The sequence below is a fragment of the Manis pentadactyla genome, chromosome 9 (genome assembly GCF_030020395.1).
Source record: "Manis pentadactyla isolate mManPen7 chromosome 9, mManPen7.hap1, whole genome shotgun sequence".
Classification (NCBI taxonomy): Eukaryota; Metazoa; Chordata; class Mammalia; order Pholidota; family Manidae; genus Manis; species Manis pentadactyla.
This window is the reverse complement of record NC_080027.1, coordinates 19,620,895-19,643,442: the sequence shown is the minus strand read 5'-3', so window position 1 is coordinate 19,643,442 and position 22,548 is coordinate 19,620,895. Positions and strand designations below refer to the sequence as shown.

The window sequence follows — 22,548 nt, the reverse complement described above, 5'->3', positions numbered from 1 at the left end:
GAAGGTCAAGTAGAAGCTAAACTGCTACCCCTAAACATAACTGAGATAGTAAAGAAAATGCAATATCACAGCCCTGGGGAGATATGCAGAGATTGGTGTTTTCATTAAAGACTTGAAAGATGCAAGGGTGGGGACCCCAATTCCTCACCTTGCACTCATTCCTTTGTCTGAGGGGAAAGGAATTGAGGGTCTTCAAGATGGAGGTCAGGAGTGAACAAGTAAGCAACTTGGAGAAAGCATCCAGGAATAGTAACTTTCATGTTGGAAAATTAAGTAAAGAGAATCAGATTGGAGCCAAAACAAATTTATACCCTCAAAAACTGTATAATTGAGCAGGATCACAATAAATGAAGACATTATGGCCATTCAGGGATAGATAATCCACTTTGAAGTCACTGGCTGTGTGGATGAGGCTGAAAGGCTTACATTTTATTCAGTCTTCAAAATGTGAGACTTTGTTTAGAAGATGTCTAACCTCCTTATGTGCGCACATATGCGCACAATTGTGTCCACACATACATATACTAAGGGGCTCTCACTAACCAGGTGGTTGAAGTGACATACTCTAAATACTAGTCAGGCTCTTTCCCTACAAACCCAGCTCATGTTCAATGGGCCTTTCTACAAACAACGAAAGCAGGTGGACTGGGCTCAGCAGCATGGTTTTCTTCTCACCAAGACCAAGTCGGCTACTTCTACTGTCAGTGTGCCGCATGTCAATAGCGGAGGCTGCCTCTATGCCTCTGATAACCCATAACTTTCTTGGAGGACTGTTAACAAGAGGGTTATATACTGAAGAAATGAGAGTACTTCTGATTAATCCAGAATAGCAGAGGTACTGACTTTCCTCTCAGCAATAATCATGTTTTGTGGGATTTATTTTGTTTACATAGCATTTTCACAGCAACTTGGTTCTGCTAGTGTCTGTGGATGTAGATCTACATAATATCCTTTTCATGAACATGGTATCCCCCCAAACATTACCTCTGTGAAAAAATACATTAGATGGCAAAGGGATCATAACAGTCTCCTCCAATCCACATAAATGATTGCTTCTGTTATTTGCCTCATCATTCACAAGTTAATTATCCTAATAAAATCAAGGAATAGCTATATGAATACTCAATCATGATTGCTCAGGTTTCCAGTAAGTATACTGCATTGTTTAAAACAGAAGCCAATATGGCCCATCTTCCTGCTATCAAGAAGCTGTATCTCTATGAACCAAGGAGATGATGTGGTCTTGGGCCCTGTGGCAGCCAGCTAAATGAGCCTTTCAGTGTTTTAAATACAGAGAGTGTATTTGTGCAAAGGACTTAGGTGCTGATATCTGAAACACATTTCCCCATTCCCAACTCATGAGTAATTACACCAGGAACATCAAGGCAGGACCATTTCTGTTAGACACTAGCCTCCCCTGACTGCTAATGTTGGCTCCAGCATCTCCCAGTGATGACCTTGTTGAAGTAATCTAAGACTGAACAATGGTCTAGTATGCTTTTGCCCATCCTTCCTTCTCTCTACTGTTCACTGTGGTCATTCTTGTATCATGATTTGATGGTACTGCTACTTATTCTGGCTCCCTTTCTGTTTTCTCTTGCTCCAGCACAGCTGTTTCCCGCAACAAAACCCTTGCAGATTTTGTTTCACCTCGGTGTCTGTTACTTGGAGAACTCTGACAGCCTCTCATTATTACATGAAATAGTCTACTGTAAACTGATCCACCTAACCATAAGCTTGTATTCCCATAAAATCTCATTTGGAAGTCTATGTGTACAAGAGTGGAATGCTTCCCCAAGGGAACACCCCGAATGCTCTGGTCATTTGGAATCTGGATATACTCTGGACATTTGAGGCTCCTCATGCTTTGATCTGAGAGAGGTCATTCTGCTGGGCATGGTGATTAACCCCAATCACCAGCGAGATATTAGTCAGTGATGCAAAATGAGATCAAAATTATGTTTGGAACCCAGAAGATTTAGTAGTATAGCTTTTAAAATTCCCTTAGCCTTCTCTTTCAGAGAAAAATTACTGCAACCATATAAACACAAAATGATCAAAGGCTCAGATCTAACAATAAGAAAATGGACAGCTTACCAGGTAACTTACTCAACTGTGGTGCTAAGAAAGAGTGAATAGACCACAGTCTTCTAAGGAAGGGGGTAGAGAGTTGTTTGTGATTATCCAATGGGAAGTTATAGTAGTAGTTAATTTTGTAAGTTTCAGCTATATAGATCCTTATTCCTTATCCCCACCCCATTCTTTTATTAGACACAAATCTGAATGTAAATATAAGTACCTTATAGTATAATTTATATATAGTATAAAATAATATAGGGGCATATCACAAGCACTACTAACCCAGAAATGCCCACTACACATCATCTCTGCTGTGCAATACCACCAGGAGTTCATTTTTTAAAATTAAACTGGTAAGTCCAAGATATTTGTTGTATGAACAAGAACACTCAAGAACACGTGTATTTTTAAAAAGTGTTTATTAGAATTCATTTGTCTAAAAGTCACCTTAGAAAACCTTTATTTTAAGACTTCAAATTTCAATTATGATACAAGTAATAAAATTCCCTCAGAACTTTAAACTGTAATTTCAAATTAACATGGAAGTTTCTTTTGAATCCTTCCCAACCATAAACTGCAGGTGAAATATTTCCAACAGTGAGTAAAACTTACTGCCAAACTTACATTTCAACATTGTAAAGCCTTTTCTAAAATATGTTTAGTTATATTTTATTATGTTCTTATTGATTGTTCTGTCTTCCTCAAATTACTTTTAGCTGTACTTTATCTTCTGACTAGACTAGACTTGAATCTGTAGTTGAGATAGCTTTTCCATACAGAAAATAATAGAACTCTACACTTAAGCCAATGAAAGTTACAGTATCTGGTATATGTTGATAATTATTTGGTGAAGAGTTTGGTTGATTCTGTAAAAATGATCAAAACAGGAGTTCTTGACCAGTAGGCTGATCATCATCTCCTTGGTAGTTCTGTATTAGTATTTATGGTAGTAAGATGTTTTAAGATAGGTTCATTATACCAAATTTACTTTTAGTAACAGATGTTTCCCTCCGAAATAATGTATTTTCTAGTCTTTCTTAACTGACATTAAATAACTGATTTTCTGCCACTAAGGTACACCAATTAGATCTGTTAAGATTACTTTAAAAATAAATTTTAAAGGAATAATATTATTAGGGGAAATACAGAAATTTCTTTCAGGAAATGAGAGTGCGCTGGCATAAATGGCTTTCTGTTCTACAGTGTTATCTACATCTAGCATATAGGAATTAAACAGTTGTGCCTGTGTCAGTAGCGATCTCTGTCACCCCTAGTGCTCAGTGTGCACCTTGGATTTACTTTTCAGGCTCACGTGAACCACTGCTGGTGCTGATGAGGCTTCCTGCTCTGCCTGCAGTGCCTACATTTTTTAGGACAATGTCCTTCCATTTTATTTTCTTTCATATTTTGTAATTACTGCTTTTACCAACAGAAACAAGGACATACTCATGTTTTATCAACATAAATTACATTATCACTGCCTTCTTTTTAAAAAACAAAATTAATGCATCTCAGTCATTATTTTTTTATCACTACCTGTATATATTCTCTATATAGACTTTTGTCTTTTAAGTAATGTGAAATCATAGACTTTTATTTCTCAAATTGCTTCAGTTCACTATAGGGATTTCTTTATATCACATAATGGTGTTTTGATGCTCAGAATCTCACAACTTGGGTGGAAAATCCTCATAGGTTCACCCCTATAAAATAAAAGAGGAACCTGGGAATTAAACAGTGATGCACAAAAGCATATCTGTAAGAACTTTCCTGATTCTGATTTTTCCTTAATTGAGAACCTGTGTAAGAGATAAGAGATTGGACAGATCATGCTTCCTGAGTCTAATTGCACTGAGTTATTTCAGATGCTTCTGGGTCCTTGTACAAATGCTTCTGGGTAAAAAAAGAAGTACACAAATATTCTTAAGAGATTCTGTTAGGGGGATGGACAGTGATCTTTTCAATTAGTTAGTAGTCATAGGAAAATATTAAAAGTTACTTCAGAATATTTGGTCCTATTTCTAGGAAATATCTATATAAATACTATTCTTACTTATATCTGACAGCCAAATATATTCTCATGATAAAGGAATGGTTCTGTCAGTTTATGAAAAAGGGACAAGTTTTGTGTGGCTAAAATTGCAATATTTCCAGAATCTCTTCCCTGGACTTAGTGTACCTCCATATCAAAAGGTGTGTCCAAGGTGTGAAGAGAAGGAGTGCATTTCCATATAAATAGGGGACTATAAGGGAGTGGAGAGGTGAGTGCATGCAGGGACCAGAGACGTTTTTGGAGGGCCTTCACAGCTGGGTCTGGAGAGACACAGGTGAACAGGAGTAGACGACTTCTTGTAGGTAATAAACGGATCTCTCCTACTTTACTTTTCCCTTTGACTGATTTTGGCTTAAAGGTTTATTTGCCCTGGGATGGGAACACATTTTCCTCCAGAGTTACAATTTGAGTTTTAAAGATTGTTTTCAATGTGGAGTAACATGCAGTTCAGTAGAATCTTTAGTTTTTATGCTTAAATTTCTCATCTCCTAAATTGTCCTCATATTGTCATTTTAGGTCTTTTGGATTGTATTGTCTCAAAGGTTGCAAATTCTTTAACTGCCATCCTAAGAATTCTTGATCATGATGGAAAACAAAGGAAGCTCTTCTTGAAATGTAAACCTGACCAAAACTGTCTTTCCATGTCCTCAGAAGGAGAGAATCTTGATTTATTTGAAGATTTTTATCAGAGCATCCTTCACATCCTTATTCCTCAGGCTGTAGATCATGGGATTGACCATGGGGAACACCACAGTGTAAAATGTGGAAGCTATTTTGTCCCAATCAAAAGAATAGGTAGATCGGGGACGACCATAAATGTAGAGAATGGAGCCATAGTACAAGGTGACAGAGACCAGGTGGGAGGAGCATGTAGAGAAGGCTTTGAGGCGGCCCTGGGTGGAGCGGATCCTCAGGATGGTGGTGATGATGAAGAGGTAGGAGGCGAGTATGAGCACAGAAGGGATAATGACATTGGAGGCCAGGAGGAAGTACAGCACAGTCTGATAGCCATCTTTCCTGCCACAGGCCAACTTGAGTAATGGAAACGAATCACAGAAAAAGTCATCAATGACATTGTCACTGCAGAATTTCAAGTCAAAAGTTCTTTTAGTGATGATGCAACTGTTGATAAAGCCACCAAGGTATGAGGCTGCTACCAAAAATGTACATAGCTTTATGGTCATAGCCTGTGAATAAAGCAGCGGCTTAGAGATGGCCACATAGCGGTCATAAGCCATGGCAGCCAGCAGGTAACACTCACTGTACGCCAGCCCAGCAGAGAAGAAGAACTGAGCTACACAGCCAGCAAAGGAGATGCTTCTGTCCTCAGAGATGCATGTCACTATGATCTTAGGCGTGTAGACAGAAGAATACCAGAGATCCAGAAAAGACAGATTCCCAATAAAAAAATACATGGGCGTGTGCAGCCGGGAGTCATTGAAGATCAGCACCATGAGGGTGATATTTCCTACCATGGTCACAGAGTACACACCCAGGAATACCACAAAGAGGACGCGCTGCGTCACGGGGTCTGTGCTGAAGCCCAGCAGGATGAACTCTGTCACCGTGTGGTTGCTCCTCTCCATGGCTCTAAGGAATGTCACATGGGAGGAGAGAAATGGAGAGTTCAGCCTGAATCACTGTGCTGAAGAAATGGAATTTTGCTCAATAAATAACATTGTACCACTAGTAAATCTTAACGTCCCAAATCCAGCAATGTAATTGCTTGTTTTAGAAACAGATTTCATTTTGCAGCAGTCCATTTAGATTTTCCAACTATATGCTCTTAAGATACTTAGGCACATGAAAGTTTCCAAGACTTTCTTTTAGCAAACACCAATTCAAATCATGCAGGATCAAACTGAAGGTGGCTAGGAGCTGTCTACAGACAGGAGGAAGGGGAGAAGTTTGTATACAGAAGATGGAGCAAAGCAAAGTAAGAATTTGATTATTAATAGCTTAAATGGTTGCCTTATTAGGAAATGTCTAGTTGTCTGTTTTGATTGGTAGTTCTTAGGTTTCATTTTCTGGGATTCATTTACCCTGGCTCAGGTTTTGGTTAGCTTACATAGGTGCCAAAGTATGAAATCCAACTCAGTCTAATGGTGTCCTATAAATGGCTATAGCAATATTGAATTACAAATTTCAGGTTGGTTATTTTTTCTTTTAGGAATGATTGACTTTTTTATGATTAATATTTTCTTATTTCCTGTCTACTTCATAATATCCATTTATTTTTTATGTATTTCTTCCCAGCTTGTATCATTGCTTTTCTGGAATATTGAAATTTATGTATTTTAATATACATTTTACAGATCAAATATTTTTCCTTCAGTTTTTCCATATATTGAGACACCCTAAAGCCATTGTAAATTCGTATTTCATGAAAATATCGATACATGTAAAAAATACTCAGGAGATTGAAGAAAAAAACTTGATACAGACAAGTTTTAGGGAAAAAAAATATTCCAAAGGATGGAATACAATAATGGGAATACAAAATTCACAAGATTACTATTGAGAAAAGAAACAACAATCCTGAAATGATGCATTGTGCACCTTCCCACCACCCCCCCAGCAAAAGTATAGACATTAAATTACAGTTTCAACCTATCCCAGTGATGAGACCTGTTGGTAGTTCATTTGGAAATTTCCTGATAGACACAAGTGAGGTAATGTGCATGATAAATCTCTCTGCTGTTTCCTCCCCACTAAAGGAAGATGTCCTGGCTTGCAATAATTCTTTCTCTTCTTTTATTCATAACTTCTGTGTCCTACTCTCTTGTCTACACACACCTTCCATTCTGTACAGCATCTTTGGGTATGCCTGCTTGCTCATTAGATACTGTCCTTTCATGAAAAGCCTAACCAAGCCAAGTAGAACTCAGGTGTACTGGTTGAATTTTGCTTTTTACCACTGTGCTCTTTCCCATGTGCTTTTGCTGGAAAACATGGATCAGTTCAATGTTTATCTCATCTTAGTGTGTTGGTTATTATGAGATATTGTGGGCTGTTTATTTTCAGTGAATCACATCACACTGTCAGGGCCAAGAACAGGCTGTCCCAGTATGTTGTGTTGTAACGTGCAGATTGTGGTGGTGAAAACCATCAAGGGCCAGGAGACGCAGAAAGATGCTTGGATCTCCCTCGACCACATTGTATGAAAAGAATTTAGATGGAGGAACTATTCTGGCAGAAGAGCAATCACCATAAATAGCTATATCATAATGTAACCCAGGGGTGATTGACAGGGAGGGATGACACAAAGCCTGTTTGTTAAAATTTCTCCCTGTGCCCCTTCTTTTTCTGTGGCCTATCAAGTATTTTGTTTACCAAACATTTTTATTCTTTTCATACTCCTGAGAATTACATCCATTTTCCTGTGAACCTCAGGACCCTCCCCCTTCTCCTTACTTAGTTTAGGATGACGTATATATCTCATTCTCCCTGTCTTTGGAATCTGTCTATGGATTCCCCATATGTAGATAACGAACTTTGATTTTTTTTCTCCTGTAATCAGTCTCATGTCAATTTTATTCTTAAACCAGCAGAAGAATATTTAGGGGTTCTGGACATTGCTTCCTCCCCAGCAACACAAACTGAGAACAATTTTGTGCTGGGAAAAATTGGTGATAATGGATTCATGAGACTACTGAGATAGACAGGCAAATGGGGCAAGGGTCAAGCTGTTTTAAAATCTACTTACCCTGTGAGAAAAAGCTCAGTTTATTCTTTAACGTAGTCTGTATGCCCTTCTTTTACCACATAATCACCTAAGTAAATCGGTACACAGAACAAGAGACAGACCTGCACAGTGTAAATGAATGTACATGGCTAAAGAATGCTGATACCTTTATAAATACAGTCACCTAAATAACCCAATTCTTCGGACAAAACTTCAAAGGAATTGTTTCATCACCTGTATACCTCATGCCTTATGTCAACCCCTACCCCAAAGACCCTATAAAACCCCAAACCTAAATTATGTGTCTCTGAGCTCTTTGAGTTTGTACAGTTTACAAGTAATTATCTTGCTGCATAAGCCTATTACACTTTGTCTCTGATTTTTTTTCATGGAAAAGACCAAATTGGCCAACCTACGCCTCTCCTGTAAGTGTCTCTGTCAATTATCTGTCCCATTCAGCTTTCTAGCCTCACCACAGTTTTATCCTCTCTTCCTGTTTTACTTCAGCCCAGTAAGGATGCGGACAGAATCTCACTCTCCAGTGCACCACAGCTCTCCCCTATTCTGGGGTGGTAAGGACGTGATTCCCACAAACTGAAGGTCAAGGGGACACTGGACATCAGATGTCCCTGGCTTTATGAGTTGGTAAAGGATTTGCCCTATGCTGTTAGGAGTTCCATGAACTTCCCATTTCTCCCTCTGCTCTTCCTAGCTCTGTGCTGCCTGCACAGCTGCTGACATTACTTTTCTATTCTTGCTTTAACAAATTCCTTTCCAGCTGACACTTGTTCAACCTGTTCATGAGTTCTTTCCCAGTCTGAGTCCAGAGCCCTCCCCTTCCTGGCTGAGGGTTCACACAGCGTGCAGGGAGTGGTCTCCCCAGACATGGCTGCCTAAGCACACCGCAAGGGGCTTCATGTGGGAAAAAGTTGAAAATCCTGACCGTAATCTTGAATTCAATATCTTCCAGTCTGATTAGTCTCTGATTCTCATAATTATTCTAGAATTTGATTATTTATAAAAATAATGCCTGAAAATTGTAAATACTTTACTTTGACTCAAGCAGTGTGCTTAGTATTTTATAGGCATCATTATGCATTCCCACAACATCCTTCATAGATATTTTTTAAAGATTAAAAGCAATAATTTTGCTGATGACCAAACTGAGGTTTAACAAGTAAGTACTGATTATAAAATTTGTATGTGGTATTATCATATTCCAGTGAACCTGTACTTACACATTATATCACCTCCTTTCATATTTGGTATTAAGTTAACCAATGCTTGTGGACCCCATGGGGCCTCTCTTTTTGGTTATAACACTTTAACTAAAACCAATTTAATAATACTGAGAAATTCATATGGTTTACAGGTAAGTACTTTGTACATATGGGGCCACATAAATGCTTCTAAGTAGCACCTAAATCATCTTCTGGCAGAGTCTCTGACAAAGAGAAGAAATATTACTCACCTCACCCAGGGCCAGGACACTGACATGAACTCACAGTCCCTCAAAGCAAAGAGCTACCCCTTGGATCCAGACAACTTATACCAGCTCAGGCTCCCCAGGGCATTTCCTGCACTGTGCACCACGGGGGTTCATAGCTTTGAAAATGTCTAAAAAGGCAATTAACCAAATATTGTGTTAACTTTATTCACAAGAATCTTGCTCAATGCAAAACAGGAGAATAATTACTCTGAGAACCTACTCCTTACAAAACAACCTCCCAAGAATTTTAATTGTCAAACAACTCTGGAGTATATACTGCAGTTATTATAGAGAAGAAAATAAGCCCAGAGCACATAATTAATTTGCCCAATGTAAGCTCAAAAGTAAGCAAATCAGGAATTAAAGTATTCTGATTATGAAATTCATACTCTTTCCCCTATACGAAGTATACTTCAAAGACACATAACCCTCTGTATCTGTTCAACTTAGACTCTTAAGTCTTTAAACATAGACTCCCCTTGTCCTGAGTGTCTATGCAGATAGATTTTTTAAAATTTTTTTATTAAGGTATTATTGACACACACTCTTATGAAGTTTCCACATGAAAAAACAATGTGGTTACTACATTCGCCTATATCAAGTCCCAACCCACACCCCAATGCAGTCACTGTCCATCAGGTTAGTAAGTTGCCACAGATTCACTATTTGCCTTCTCTGTGCTACACTGCTTTCCCTGTGACACCCCACACTATGTGTACCAAACATAATACCCCTCAATCCCCTTCTCCCTCCCTCCCCACCCGCCTTCCCACACCTCTCCCCCTTGGCAACCACCAGTCCCCTCTTGGAGTCTGTGAGTCCACTGCTATTTTGTTCCTTCAGTTTTGCTTCATTGTTATACTCCACAAATGAGGGAAATCATTTGGCACTTGTCTTTCTCCACTTGGTTTATTTCACCGAGCATAATATCCTCTAGCTCCATCTATGTATTGCAAATGGTAGGATTTGTTTCTTTCTTATGGCTTAATAGTATTCCATTGTGTATATGTACCATCTTCCTTATCCATTCATCTACAGATGGACACTTAGGTTGCTTCCATACCTTGGCTATTGTAAATAGTGCTGTGATAAACATAGGTGTGCATATGTCTTTTCGAATCTGTGAAGTATTTTTTAGGTAAATTCTAAGGAGTGGGATTACTGGGTCAAATGGTATTTCTATTTTTAGTTTTTGAGGAACCTCCATATTGCTTTCCACAATGGTTGAACTAGTTTACATTCCCACCAGCAGTGTAGGAGGGTTGCCCTTTCTCCACATCCTCACCAGCATTTGTTGCTCTTAGTCTTTTCGATGCTGGCCATCCTAACTGGTGTGAGATAATATCTCATTGTGGTTTTAATTTGCATTTCCCTGATGATTAGTGATGTGGAGCATCTTTTCATGTGTCTTGGCCATCTGAATTTCTTCTTTGGAGAATTGTCTGTTCATATACTCTGCCCATTTTTTAATCGGGTTATTTGCTTTTTGGGTGTTGAGGCATGGGAGTTCTTTATATATTTTGGATATTAACCCCTTGTCAGATATGTCATTTACAAATATATTCTCCCATACTGTAGGATGCCTTTTTGTTCTGTTGATGGTGTCCTTTGCCATACATAAACTTTTTAGTTTGATGTAGTCCCATGTGTTCATTTTTACTTTTGTTTCCCTTGCTCGATGAGATGCGTTCAGGAAGAAGTTGCTCATGCTTATATTTAGGAGATGTTTGCCTATGTTGTCTTCTAAGAGTTTTATGGTTTCATGACTTACATTCAGGTCTTTGATCCATTTTGAGTTTATTTTGTATATGGAGTTGAACAATAATCCAGTTTCATTCTCTTGCATGTAGCTGTCCAGTTTTGCCAACACCAGCTGTTGAAAAGGCTATTTCCCCATTGTATGTACATGGCTCCTTTATCATATATTATTTGGGTTTATACCAGGGCTCTCTAGTCTGTTCCATTGGTCTATGGGTCTGTTCTTGTGCCAGTACCAAATTGTCTTGATTACTGTGGCTTTGTAGTAGAGCTTAAAATTAGGGAGCATAAGCCCCAGGCTTTATTCTTCCTTCTCAGGATTGCTTTGGCTATTCGGGATCTTTTGCAGTTCCGTATAAATTTTAGAATGATTTGCTCTAGTTTATTGAAGAATGCTATTGGTATTTTGATAGAAATTGCATTGAATCTGTAGATTGCTGTAGGCAGGATGGCCATTTGACAATATTAATTCTTCCTATTCATGAGCACAGGATGTGTTTCCATTTATTGGTAGCTTCTTTAACTTCTCTCATGAGTATCCTGTAATTTTCATAGTACAGGTCTTTCACTTCCTTGATTAGGTTTATTCCTAGATATTTTATTCTTTTTGACACACAACTGCAAAAGGAATTGTTTTCCTGATTTCTCTATCTACTAGTTCATTGTTAGTATATAGGAATGCCAGAGATTTCTGTGTATTGATTTTGTATCCTGCAACTTTGCTGAATTCAGATATTAGGTCTAGTAGCTTTGGAGTGGGTTTTTTAGGGATTTTTATGTACAATATCATGTGATTTGCAAACAGGGACAATTTGACTTCTGCCTTGCCTATCTGGATGCCATTTATTTCTTTGTGTTGTCTGATTGTTAGGACCTCCAGTACTATGTTGAATAGAAGTGGGGAGAGTGGGCATTCTTGTCTTGTTCCTGATCTTAAAGGAAAAACTTTCCGCTTCTCACTGTTAAGTATAATGTAGGATATGGGTTTGTTATATATGGTCTTTATTATGTTGAGGCACTTGCCCTCTATACCCGTTTTGTTGAGAGTTTTTATCATGATTGGATGTTGAATTTTGTTTAATGCTTTTTCAGCATCTATAGAGTTCATTATGTGGTTTTTGTCCTTCTTTTTGTTGATGTGGTGGTTGATGTTGATAGATTTTCAAATGTTGTACCATCCTTGCATCCCTGGAATAAATCCTACTTGATCATTATGGATGATCTTTTTGATGTATTTTTGAATTTGGTTTGCTAATATTTTGTTGAATATTTTTGCATCTATGTTCATCGGGGATATTGGTCTATAATTTTCTTTTTTTGTGGTGTCTTTGCCTGTTTTTGGTACTAGAATGAGTTTGGAAGTGTTCCTTCTTCTTCTACTCTTTGGAAAACTTTAAGGAAGATGGGTACTAAGTCTTCACTAAGTGTTTGATAAAACTCAGCCGTGAAGCCATCTGGTCCAGGGATTTTGTTCTTAGGTAGCTTTTTGATTACCAATTCAATTTCGTTGCTGGTAATTGGTCTACTCAGATTTTCTGTTTCTTCTTGGGTCAGCCTTGGAAGGTTGTATTTTTCTAGAAAGTTGTCCATTTCTTCTAGGTTATCCAGTTTGTTAGCATATAATTTTTCATAGTATTCTCTAATAATTCTTTGTATTCCTGTGGTGTCTGTAGTGATTTTTCCTTTCTCATTTCTGATTCTGTTTATGTGTGTAGACTTGCTTTTTTTTTCTTGGTAAGTCTGCCTAGGGGTTTATCTATTTTGTTTATTTTCTTGAAGAACCAGCTCTTGCTTTCATTGATTCTTTCTATTGTTTTATTCTTCTCAATTTTATTTATTTATGTATTAATCTTTATTATGTCCCTCTTTCTACTGACTTTGGGCCTCATTTGTTCTTCATTTATTAGTTTCATTAATTTTGAGTTTAGACTGTTCATATAGGATTGTTCTTCTTTCCTGAGGTAAGCCCTGTATTGCAATATACTTTCCTCTTAGCACAACCTTCGCTGCATCCCACAGATTTTGCAGTGTTGAATTATTCTTGGCATTATTCTCCATATATTGCTTGATCTCTGTTTTTATTTAGTCATTGAACCATTGGTTATTTAGGAGCATGCTGTGAAGCCTCCATGTGTTTGTGGGATTTTTCATTTTCTTTGCATAATTTATTTCTAGTTTCATATCTTTGTGGTCTGAGAAACTGGTTGGTACAATGTCAATGTTTAGAATTTACTGACACTCTATTTTTGACCTAGTATATAATGTATTCTTGAAAATATTCCATGTGCACTTGAGAAGAATGTGTATTCTGCTGCTTTTGGGTGTAGAGTTCAGTAGGTCTCTGTTAGGTCCATCTGTTCTAATGTGTTATTCCACGCCCCTGTCTATTTATTTTCTGTCTGATTGATCTGTCCTTTGGAGTGAGTGGAGTGTTGAAGTCTCATAGAATGAATGCATTGCAATCTATTTCCCCTTTTAATTCTGTTAGTATGTTTTTACATATGTAGGTGCTCCAGTGTTGGGTACATAGATATTTGTAATGGTTATATCCTCTTCTTGGATTGACCCCTTTATCGTTATGTAATGTCCTTTGTCTCTTGTGACTTTCTTTGTTTTGAAGTCTATTTTGTCTGATACATGTACTGCAACTCCTGCTTTTTTCTCCCTATTAGTTGCATGAAATATCTTTTTCCATCCCTTCACTTTTAGTCTGTGTATGTCTTTGTGTTTAAAATGAGTCTCTTATAGGCAGCATATAGATGGGTCTTGTTTTTTAATCCATTCAGTGACTCTATGTCTTTTCATTGGAGCATTCAGACCATTTACATTTAGGGTGATTATCAATAAGTATGTACTTATTGCCATTGCAGGCTATAGATTCACGGTTACCACAATTTCAAGGTTAACTTCCTTACTATCTAAGAGTCTAACTTAACTCACTTAATATGCTACTACAAACACAATCTAAAGGTTTTTCTTCTCTTCCTTTTTCTTCCTCCTCCATTCTTTATATATTAGGTATCATATTCTGTACTCTTTGTTTATCCCTTGATTGACTTTGGGGATAGTAATTAACTGTTCTAAGTTCTTGCTTAGTAATTAATTGTTCTACTTTCTTTACTGTAATTTTATTACCTCTGGTGACAGCTATTAAACCTTAAGAACACTTCCATCTATAGCGTTCACTCCATAATACACTGTAGAGATGAGACAGTTTGTGGGAGGTAAATTCTCTCAGCTTTTGCTTATTTGGAAATTGTTTAATCCCCCCTTCAAATTTAAATGATTATCTTGCCCAATAAAGTATTCTTCGTGTGAGGCCCTTCTGCTTCATTGCATTAAATACATCATGCCACTCCCTTCTGGCCTGTAAGGATTCTGCTGAGAATTCTGATGATAGCCTGATGCGTTTTCCTTTGTAGGTGATCTTATTTCTCTCTCTGGCTGCTTTTAATAGTCTGTCCTTATCCTTGATCTTTGCCATTTTAATTATCATATGTCTTGGTGTTGTCTTCCTGTGTCCTTTGTGTTGGGAGATCTGTGGATCTCCATGGCCTGAGAGACTATCTCCTTCCCCAGATAGGGGAAGTTTTCAGCAATTTCTTCCTCAAAGACACTGTTTATCCCTTTTTATCTCTCTTCTTCTTCTGGTACCCCAATTATGAGAATACTGTTCCATTTGGATTGGTTACACAGTTCTCTCAATATTCTTTCATTCTTAGAGATGCTTTTTTCTCTCTTTGCCTCAGCTTCTTTATATTTCTTTTCTCTAATTTCTATTACATTTATCATCTTCTCCACTGTATCTAATCTGCTTTTAAAACCTTCCATTGTTTGTTTCATTTCTGATACTGTGTTCCATAATGATTGGATCTCCAACCGGAAATCATTTCTCAGTTCTTTAATATTTTTCTGTACCTTCATGAGTAGGTTAATGATTTTTATTTTGAAATCCCTTTCAGGAATATTCGATTTGAGGCCGATTTGATTTGAATCTTTCTCAGGTATTGTATTCATAATTTTACTTTGATCCAGGTTCCTTTGGCATTTCATATTTGAATATGGCACCCTCTAGTGCCCAGAAGCTCTACTCTCTCGAGCTACTCAGCCCCTGAAGCAATGTTGGGGGTCAGTAGGGGAGCGGTATTTGTGGCTAGGGGGAGGAAAGAGCTGTTTTCTGCTTCCCAGCTGCTATGCCTGTCTCCACTGCCAAAACCAGTGAGCCAAGCACACAGGTATAAGCCTCTATGCTTTGCATTTGTAGTTGCTGTAGACGGGGCTTCCCTCTGACTGGCCTAATACCAGGGTAGGGTTTGCCAGTTTGCAAACTAGTTGGGGCTGGCCAGGAAAAAGTCACAGTAGTCTGAGTATCATGGAGTGGGTCCTTGGGGCTGTGTAGCCAGCCGGGGAGCAGGAGCACCTGAGCATCATGAAAGTTCCCAATCTGTTGGGCACAGTGCACCCAGACAATTTTGTCTACCTGTCCTTTCTCCTGAGCAGTAAGCTCTGTGCAATTCTTGCTCCTTTAGTAGCCCCTTGGTTTTAGGAAGTCTCTCAAACTGCCCACCTTTTTTTATCCCAGAGCAGCCAGATATGGATCTCTGCTTTCCATAAGCAGCTGGAATCTCAGTCTCTCCAGGTATTCTGCCTGTCTTAGCTTTCCAACCCCCTAATCACGAGAGTACCATCAATGCACCATGAAATGTAGGTTTCTGCTCCCAGAGCAAATCTCCAGAGTTAGGTATTCAGCAGCCCCAGGCTTCCACTCCCTCCCCACTCTGTTTCTCTTCTTCCCACTGGTGAACTTGGGTGAGGGAAGGGCTTGGGTCCCACAGGGCTATGACTTTGGTACGTTACCCTTTTCTGTGATGTTTATTCTTTCCTCCAGGTGTATGCAGTTTGGTGCAGTCACCTTTCCTGTTGCTCTTTCAGGATTAGTTGTATTAATTATATTTTCATATCATATGCAGTTTTAGGAGGAAGACTTTGTCTCACCTCTCACACCACCATCTTTAATCCTCCTCTGGCTGGTGGTTCTGATGGGAATATTGCCAGGAGCATGCTGGGCCCTGTTTTCACCCCTGTATAAACTGCAGTCTGGCCCATCTCTCTCTCCTGCTCAAGCAGCAGCAACACCCTGCAGACAGATTTTTGTAACAAACATATTCAATTTCCCTTCAATGATTTCCAGCTCATTTGCTAATTTTTAAATGACAAGAAAGACATCATATTGCCTAATGTCTCTTAAAATAATTTTTCAAGCTTCTCCTTTATTATGATAATAATATTTATTGAGCACACAGTATTTGCCAGGCTCTCTGCTGTTTTAAAGAGATATCACATTTTAACCTTCACAACAATCTTGTGAATATGATCATTATACCCATTTTATAGATGAGCTAAAGCATAGAAATGACTTGCAGATGAGCTGAGACTTACACTGCTCAAAGTCATAAGTGGTGAGATTTCTAGGGCCAAGACTCAAAAGCAGATCTCTCAGAGCTCAACATCTTGTTCCCCAACCTGCTTATCAATCTAACATTTACTGTGTTCTATATACTCTGCCAGGCACCTTGGACAAGAGAGACAACTAAGGCATGGGGACTGACCTCAAGAAGGGTGTGATTTATTGGGAGAAAACAAATCTTTGTAAACACTGTGATAGGTTATGACTGGATTACCTATGTACTTGCTGGTGGGAGGCAGGCAGGCGGGGAGAGCTTGTTAGGGGCCATGAGGGAAGTGTTGTGTCTGGTCTGAGAGGGTTTTTACAGGAGGGAGACACAGGCATGTGGGCTTGAAGATGCCTGGATAGTTACCACATGGGTGGAGGGCCTTTCTAGCAAAGGAAAGAAACTACCAGTGTGGGGGCACAGAGCGGGAAATGGAATGAAGGGCAGAGGGACTGTTCCAAGCTTGTCCATCTGTCTGTAGTGTAGAGTGTTTGTTGAAATAATGGTAGGTGAGAGTGCAGAAGAATTTTATGCCATGCTCAGAATATTCTCAGAAACAATGGTTTAACCCGGACCAATGTTAACATGCTTGAAAGGTCAGGGACTGTGGGAAAAAGCATGGTGCCAAGGGAGGCAACTGGCTCTGCCCGAATGAATTGTTCACTGCAGGTCTGAGTAATGAGACCTGAACATGCTCCTCCCCGTTCCTCTGTGATCAAACATGAGGAAAGAGGGACCCTCGTAATAGTGCAGTGGGACTACTGGAGATTATAAAGCGAATCAGCAGGCATGGCTGAGTCTAACCTTGGTGTCTCTGATTCCAAATTGTGTGATCTTTCTACTCCAGCAAATTCCTCATGCATCTTCTTCTGCCATGACATAAATCCCCCTTCATGTAGGTATTCTTGCTGGTAGTCACATCTTCAAATAACCCTTGACCTCCTGAGCCTCACTCTCTAATCCACCTGTCATCATGTGTGGGTGCTTGATAATCTGCTGAGAGGGGAACATAAGTAGAAATGAGCAGCTTTGCAACACAAGGGGACATTTCTTCTTCCTCAGGGAAACTTTTAGCTACAAATGCCTACATTTCTCCACATGAACACCACACACTCATATGTACACACACGTTTTTATTTGTAGCTCAAAGGGCATTCACATTTGAAATATTTGCACTTGATTTTCATTCTGCTTAAAACATCCTTTTACTAACTTTAGTTCATCAACAATGTATCACCATCTCAAGGAGCTCTTCGCCATCACTCTTCTCAAACTTTTGCCCCCCACCACAGCACTGTCTGTCCTCTTTCCCTGCTTTATTCTTCTCCAGGACACTTACCTTAGGGGTTGCCATGTAATTTACTTAATCATTTCATTTGCTGCCTGTCCCACTCACTAGGACATGCTTATAATAAGGACGTGTTTTGTTTGTTTTTTACACTGCACGATGCGCATGCTTAAAACGGACTCTGGCACAGAGCAGGCACACGTGACATTTGCTGAGTGGGTGAATAGACAAACTGCCCTAATTCTCAGGGAGCATATCAATCAAATGCACAGTCTGGTCTATTCTGATGATGGCAATGAAGCCTCAAAGGAATTGGTCATTATCCCACATTACTTACTATGTAACTAGAAATCTTTGACCATTCTGTGCTATTTGCAGGCACGTGCAAGAAAATACAAGGGCAAGCATAGTCACAGAATACACAGTCTGACCACTAAAATACAGAAATTATATTTCAAAATACAGTATATTAATGAGGGAGGTAATTTCCATTTGAGCAGCAAATTGCTTAGTGTGGGAGAGCTGTTGAGTCCCATAACTTCAGAATCAAAGGTAGCCCTGATTAGAAGTTAGACCAACTAGAGACAGCACTGGGCCTTCAGGCTAATGATATGGACTCAAGTTCCCTCTCACTGCCTCTCAGCTGTCAGAAGACCTTACACAAATGACTTAGTTATATTAAGCCTTGACTCTCTTACTTCCTAGACAGAGCTGTTTTTAATGATAAGGAATATAATGTTTGTAAACTAATCCGAGGAGGGCTTGACACATGGAAAAGTTCAGTACATCAGGGAACCCTCTAACTCTGAGAGCATAAGCACCACTTGACATATGGCTAAAACTGAAGCTTACTGGGCCTCTTCCTGTAGAGACCAAATTTAGCAAGTCAGAGTTCCAAGGAGCTTTCCTGGAATGCCACACTTACCACAATGACAGCAGTCCTACTTTACAGCACATGAAGATGAAATGAACTAGTGTGTGTATATCCAAAGGCATTTTGCATGTACTTATACAATACTTGTGGGAAGCAATATAGGCTATTGAGCATGAGATGTGGGGTCAGAGAGACCTGAACTGAATTCTGATTCCAACCCTTCCTGACTTGATCATCATGGAAAATTTATTTAACCCTCCTGAGAATCAATTTCCTCATATGTAATATGCTTCTCATCTGAAATAATGAAATAATCTTATAGGATTGCGGGTACATTTACTGGAGACAATGCATTTTTAAGGAGATTGGAAGTATAGTTGACATCCAATAGATATTACATTTTGAACATTTAATATTATGTTGGTTATTAATGACATTTTATTGTAGGGTGGTTGGTGGAGTCATTATTATTATGGTAAAGAGTGAGGATGATAAAATTGGTGGCCACAAGGACCCCTTTTTACCAGGACTGCTTCCCTCTGCTAGTCAAGCACGCTCTTCTTTGGCACAGAGCTCTCCTAATGAGTTTGAATTGTCAACCTTAGCCCATCTTCCACTGACTTTCTTTATTTCTCTGTCTTATGCACCATTAATTTTAAAATAATTATGAACTTTTTTGGATTACTGAAACCTAGGGAACCTGTACTGTGTGGATCCTGAAAATGTTCAAATCCACAACACAAACAAAATAGTGCACACATTTTTGTTGTGTTTCCCTTGAGGCTTAAACAAGGACTACAAGTAACAGGTGAAAGCATTTCCATAAGAAAGAAATTCTCTTCTGGCCAGTCTTACCAGGGACTGTGGCAGCCCAAGAGCATTAATAATCTGTCCTCTAACATTCTTTATAAGTGTATCTTACTTCTTGTTGGGACAAAAAGAAATTTTTTAAAAATTAAACTTATCATGATTTATTTTCACCCTGAGTACAGCCTTTGCTCATTAGTCAGCCTCCTTCGAGGGCCCTCAAGATAGTCACAAAAGCTTATTCGATTAGTAAATGATTTTCAATGGCTATTTTTCTTTCACTTTTTGTGTCAATTGTATGATTTCATGTTATGTTCTTTCATCCTATGTAAATCGTGCTTTCTCACCACAAATTGGAAAAACTGTCTACCTGTTTACTCTCTGCAGTTTCAGAAACTTCCCTGGATCATGGCAGGCATGAAAATGAGGCTTTTAGTGCCTGTCATGTAACAGAATGTGAACTGCAGTTGAGTCATTGTGGGAGTAAAACTAAATTTCTGTGCCACCAGTAATACCTGTATTATCCAATATACCAAAATCTGTAGCAAGACCTTCTTCCAACATTCTAATGTTCCAATCTGAATTTCAGAATCTTTTATAAAAGGTAATAGAATCCATTGAAAAGAAAAACATAGGCCTCAAATGGAGTCACTTAAATTAAGGCTCCACATCAGCAAAACCAGACTTCATACATCACCTAATTGCTGTTTCAGCCCCCGGAAGGTAACCTTTAACCAGTCAGCGTGGGATGACGTGTCAGCACTAGTAAGATTATCAGCCTGATAGTTCCTGCCACCCCCCCTTAGGAAGGCTGATGTATTCTTTGCTCATCATTTCCTTTTTTCTACCCTCTTTCCACCTTTAAAATCCTTTTTTTTCCTACATCCCATTGAAAGTCCTTTCTACTTGTTAGATAGGATGCTGTCCCATTCATGAATTATTTCATACAGCCAATTTATTCTGTTATATTGCTCAGTTGAATTTTTGTTGTTTGACACTCCCAAGGGTTTAAACCTATGGAATTCCTCCTGGTTTTGTAGTTTGGGGGCATGGAAAACAAGGTAATTAAACAGAACTAAGCACTGACAAAATCAGGTCAATCTCATTTAATAAGACTCAGAAAGGTTGTATTTACAGACAGTGACTCTCTTGTGATAGATGTATGCAAACATAATTTTCCTTCATAATTTGTTCTGGATTGCACGAAATTCAAATATATATGTATAATTGATATGTGCCCACATGTGTAGATTTGAATATGATAGACACATAGGTACTGATATTTCTGTAGAGTGCTAAGAATTCTTCCATTTATCCCTCAGGATTGACTGCCATCCTTGGCCTCCCTGTGCTCTGCTCCAGAAGACCAATCTGTATGAATTGTACCAATGAATTTAGCTAATTGGCAGAGGAACCAAAAGCAGAGACAAGACAGTGGTCAAAACATTTATTCCACAATCTTAAGTCTGCACCGCCCATCCACCTTAATTCCTGCACCAATCCCACAGCTTTTCTCTGCTTTCCCTCACCACACAATGGCTCTGATAATGGCCCTTTTTCCTTCTCTCTTTAGGCCTAGATGTAGTAAGATGCTGTGCCAAAGGACTGGGCTATCCTTTGGGGCTTTTCCATTATTGATTCACAGCTTTGTAAAAATTCCGGTATTAAGTTCTCCACAAGTTGCCCTATTTGAGTGGGCATCTGTTTCCTAACAGGACTCTGCTTGATATAGTGATTAATATTAGGAAGAGCCCTAGAATCAAAACTTTAAACTTGGCCTCTGGGATTAGTTTGCTCACATATTTAAAGAATGTTCAGCTATATTCCTTGCTTGGAAAGGGGACACTGGTAAGCCATGCCACATGTAGTGGCATCCTGATAATTTTAATTGTCACCAGTAATGTCATAGCATGAAATGCAGCCAGAGGGCAAAGCACTGAAAGATCCATTGTTCGTAGCCCTCATCACCACCACTATAAGGAACACGAGTTGATGCTGCTATATCAGGCTGATTATTTTTAAGAAACAGAAGAGCCAAGAAGTTTTTCTTTTGTGCCTCCCTCCTAACTGACTAAGGTAATGTAGCTGAAGGATCTGTCCCAGGAAGGGGCTGTCAGCATAGATACTACACGACAATGTCAGGAGCACTCTGAGGGCACGACACCTGCTGGGGATCTCACCTGGGAGACTCCAGCTTTGTCAGAGTCACGTAGAACTGCACATTCCTAAAAGTCTTAGATGGATGCGTTGCTTCACCTAGGTGTCTGCTTCTTGGAGGACTCTGACAGCCTCTTTTATTATTACATGAAATAACCTACGAGAACTTAATCCTCCTACCCATCATCTACATTCAGTATATTTGGAAGTCTATGTGCACAGGGTAGAATGCTTCTCCAAAGGAACACCCTGAATGCTCTGATCAGTTGGAATCTGGATGCACCCTCACTGTTTGGGAGTTCCCACACATTGATCTGAGAGTGGTCATTCCACTGGGCAGGGCGATTAATCCCAATCACTAGAGAGATAGTTAGTGCTACAAAATGAAATCAAGAAATATTTTGGAACCCAGAGGATTTAGCAGTATAGCTCTGAAAATTCCCTTAGCCTTCTCTTTCAATGTACTGCGATCACATAGACATTAGATCAGAGACTCAGATCTAACAATAAACAATTTGGACAGTTTACCAGGTAACTCACTCAACCGTGGTGCTGTGAAAGACTGAACGGACCAGAGTTGTGCAAGGAGGTGGGTAGAGTGTTTATCCAGTGGGAAGTTACAGCAGTAGTTAGCATTGAAAGTTTCCACTATACAGAACTTTCTTACTACCCCTTGCCCCTGCCCAGGCTTTTTGTTAAGTAGACACAAAGCTGAGTGTGAATACAAGAGCCATTAAACTTAGGGAATATCATGAGGCCTGCTACCCGGAAATGCCCACTGCTCACCTTCTCTGCTGTGGAAGACCACCAGGAGTCCATTTTTTAAAAACTAAAATTGTAAGTCCAAGAGATTTATTGCATGGAAGATCACACCCATGAACACGTGTACTTTTAAAAAGTGTTTA

The 22,548-nt window shown here is 39.1% G+C and overlaps 1 protein-coding gene across 1 annotated transcript; it reads right to left on the bottom strand.

Annotated features, from left to right (window-relative positions):
- Positions 1-4,673: 4,673 nt before the first annotated feature.
- LOC118908081 (olfactory receptor 9G1-like) lies at positions 4,674-5,718 on the bottom strand. Its single transcript, XM_036877142.2, has one exon. The coding sequence runs from the start codon at positions 5,716-5,718 to the stop codon at positions 4,801-4,803; it is 918 nt and encodes a 305-aa protein (XP_036733037.2). The 3' UTR covers positions 4,674-4,800.
- Between the last annotated feature and the right edge of the window lie 16,830 nt (positions 5,719-22,548).

Coding starts and splice junctions, on each gene's coding strand:
- LOC118908081 (XM_036877142.2), bottom strand. CDS start 5,718: ATGGAGAGGAGCAACCACACGGTGACAGAGTTCATCCTGCTGGGCTTC.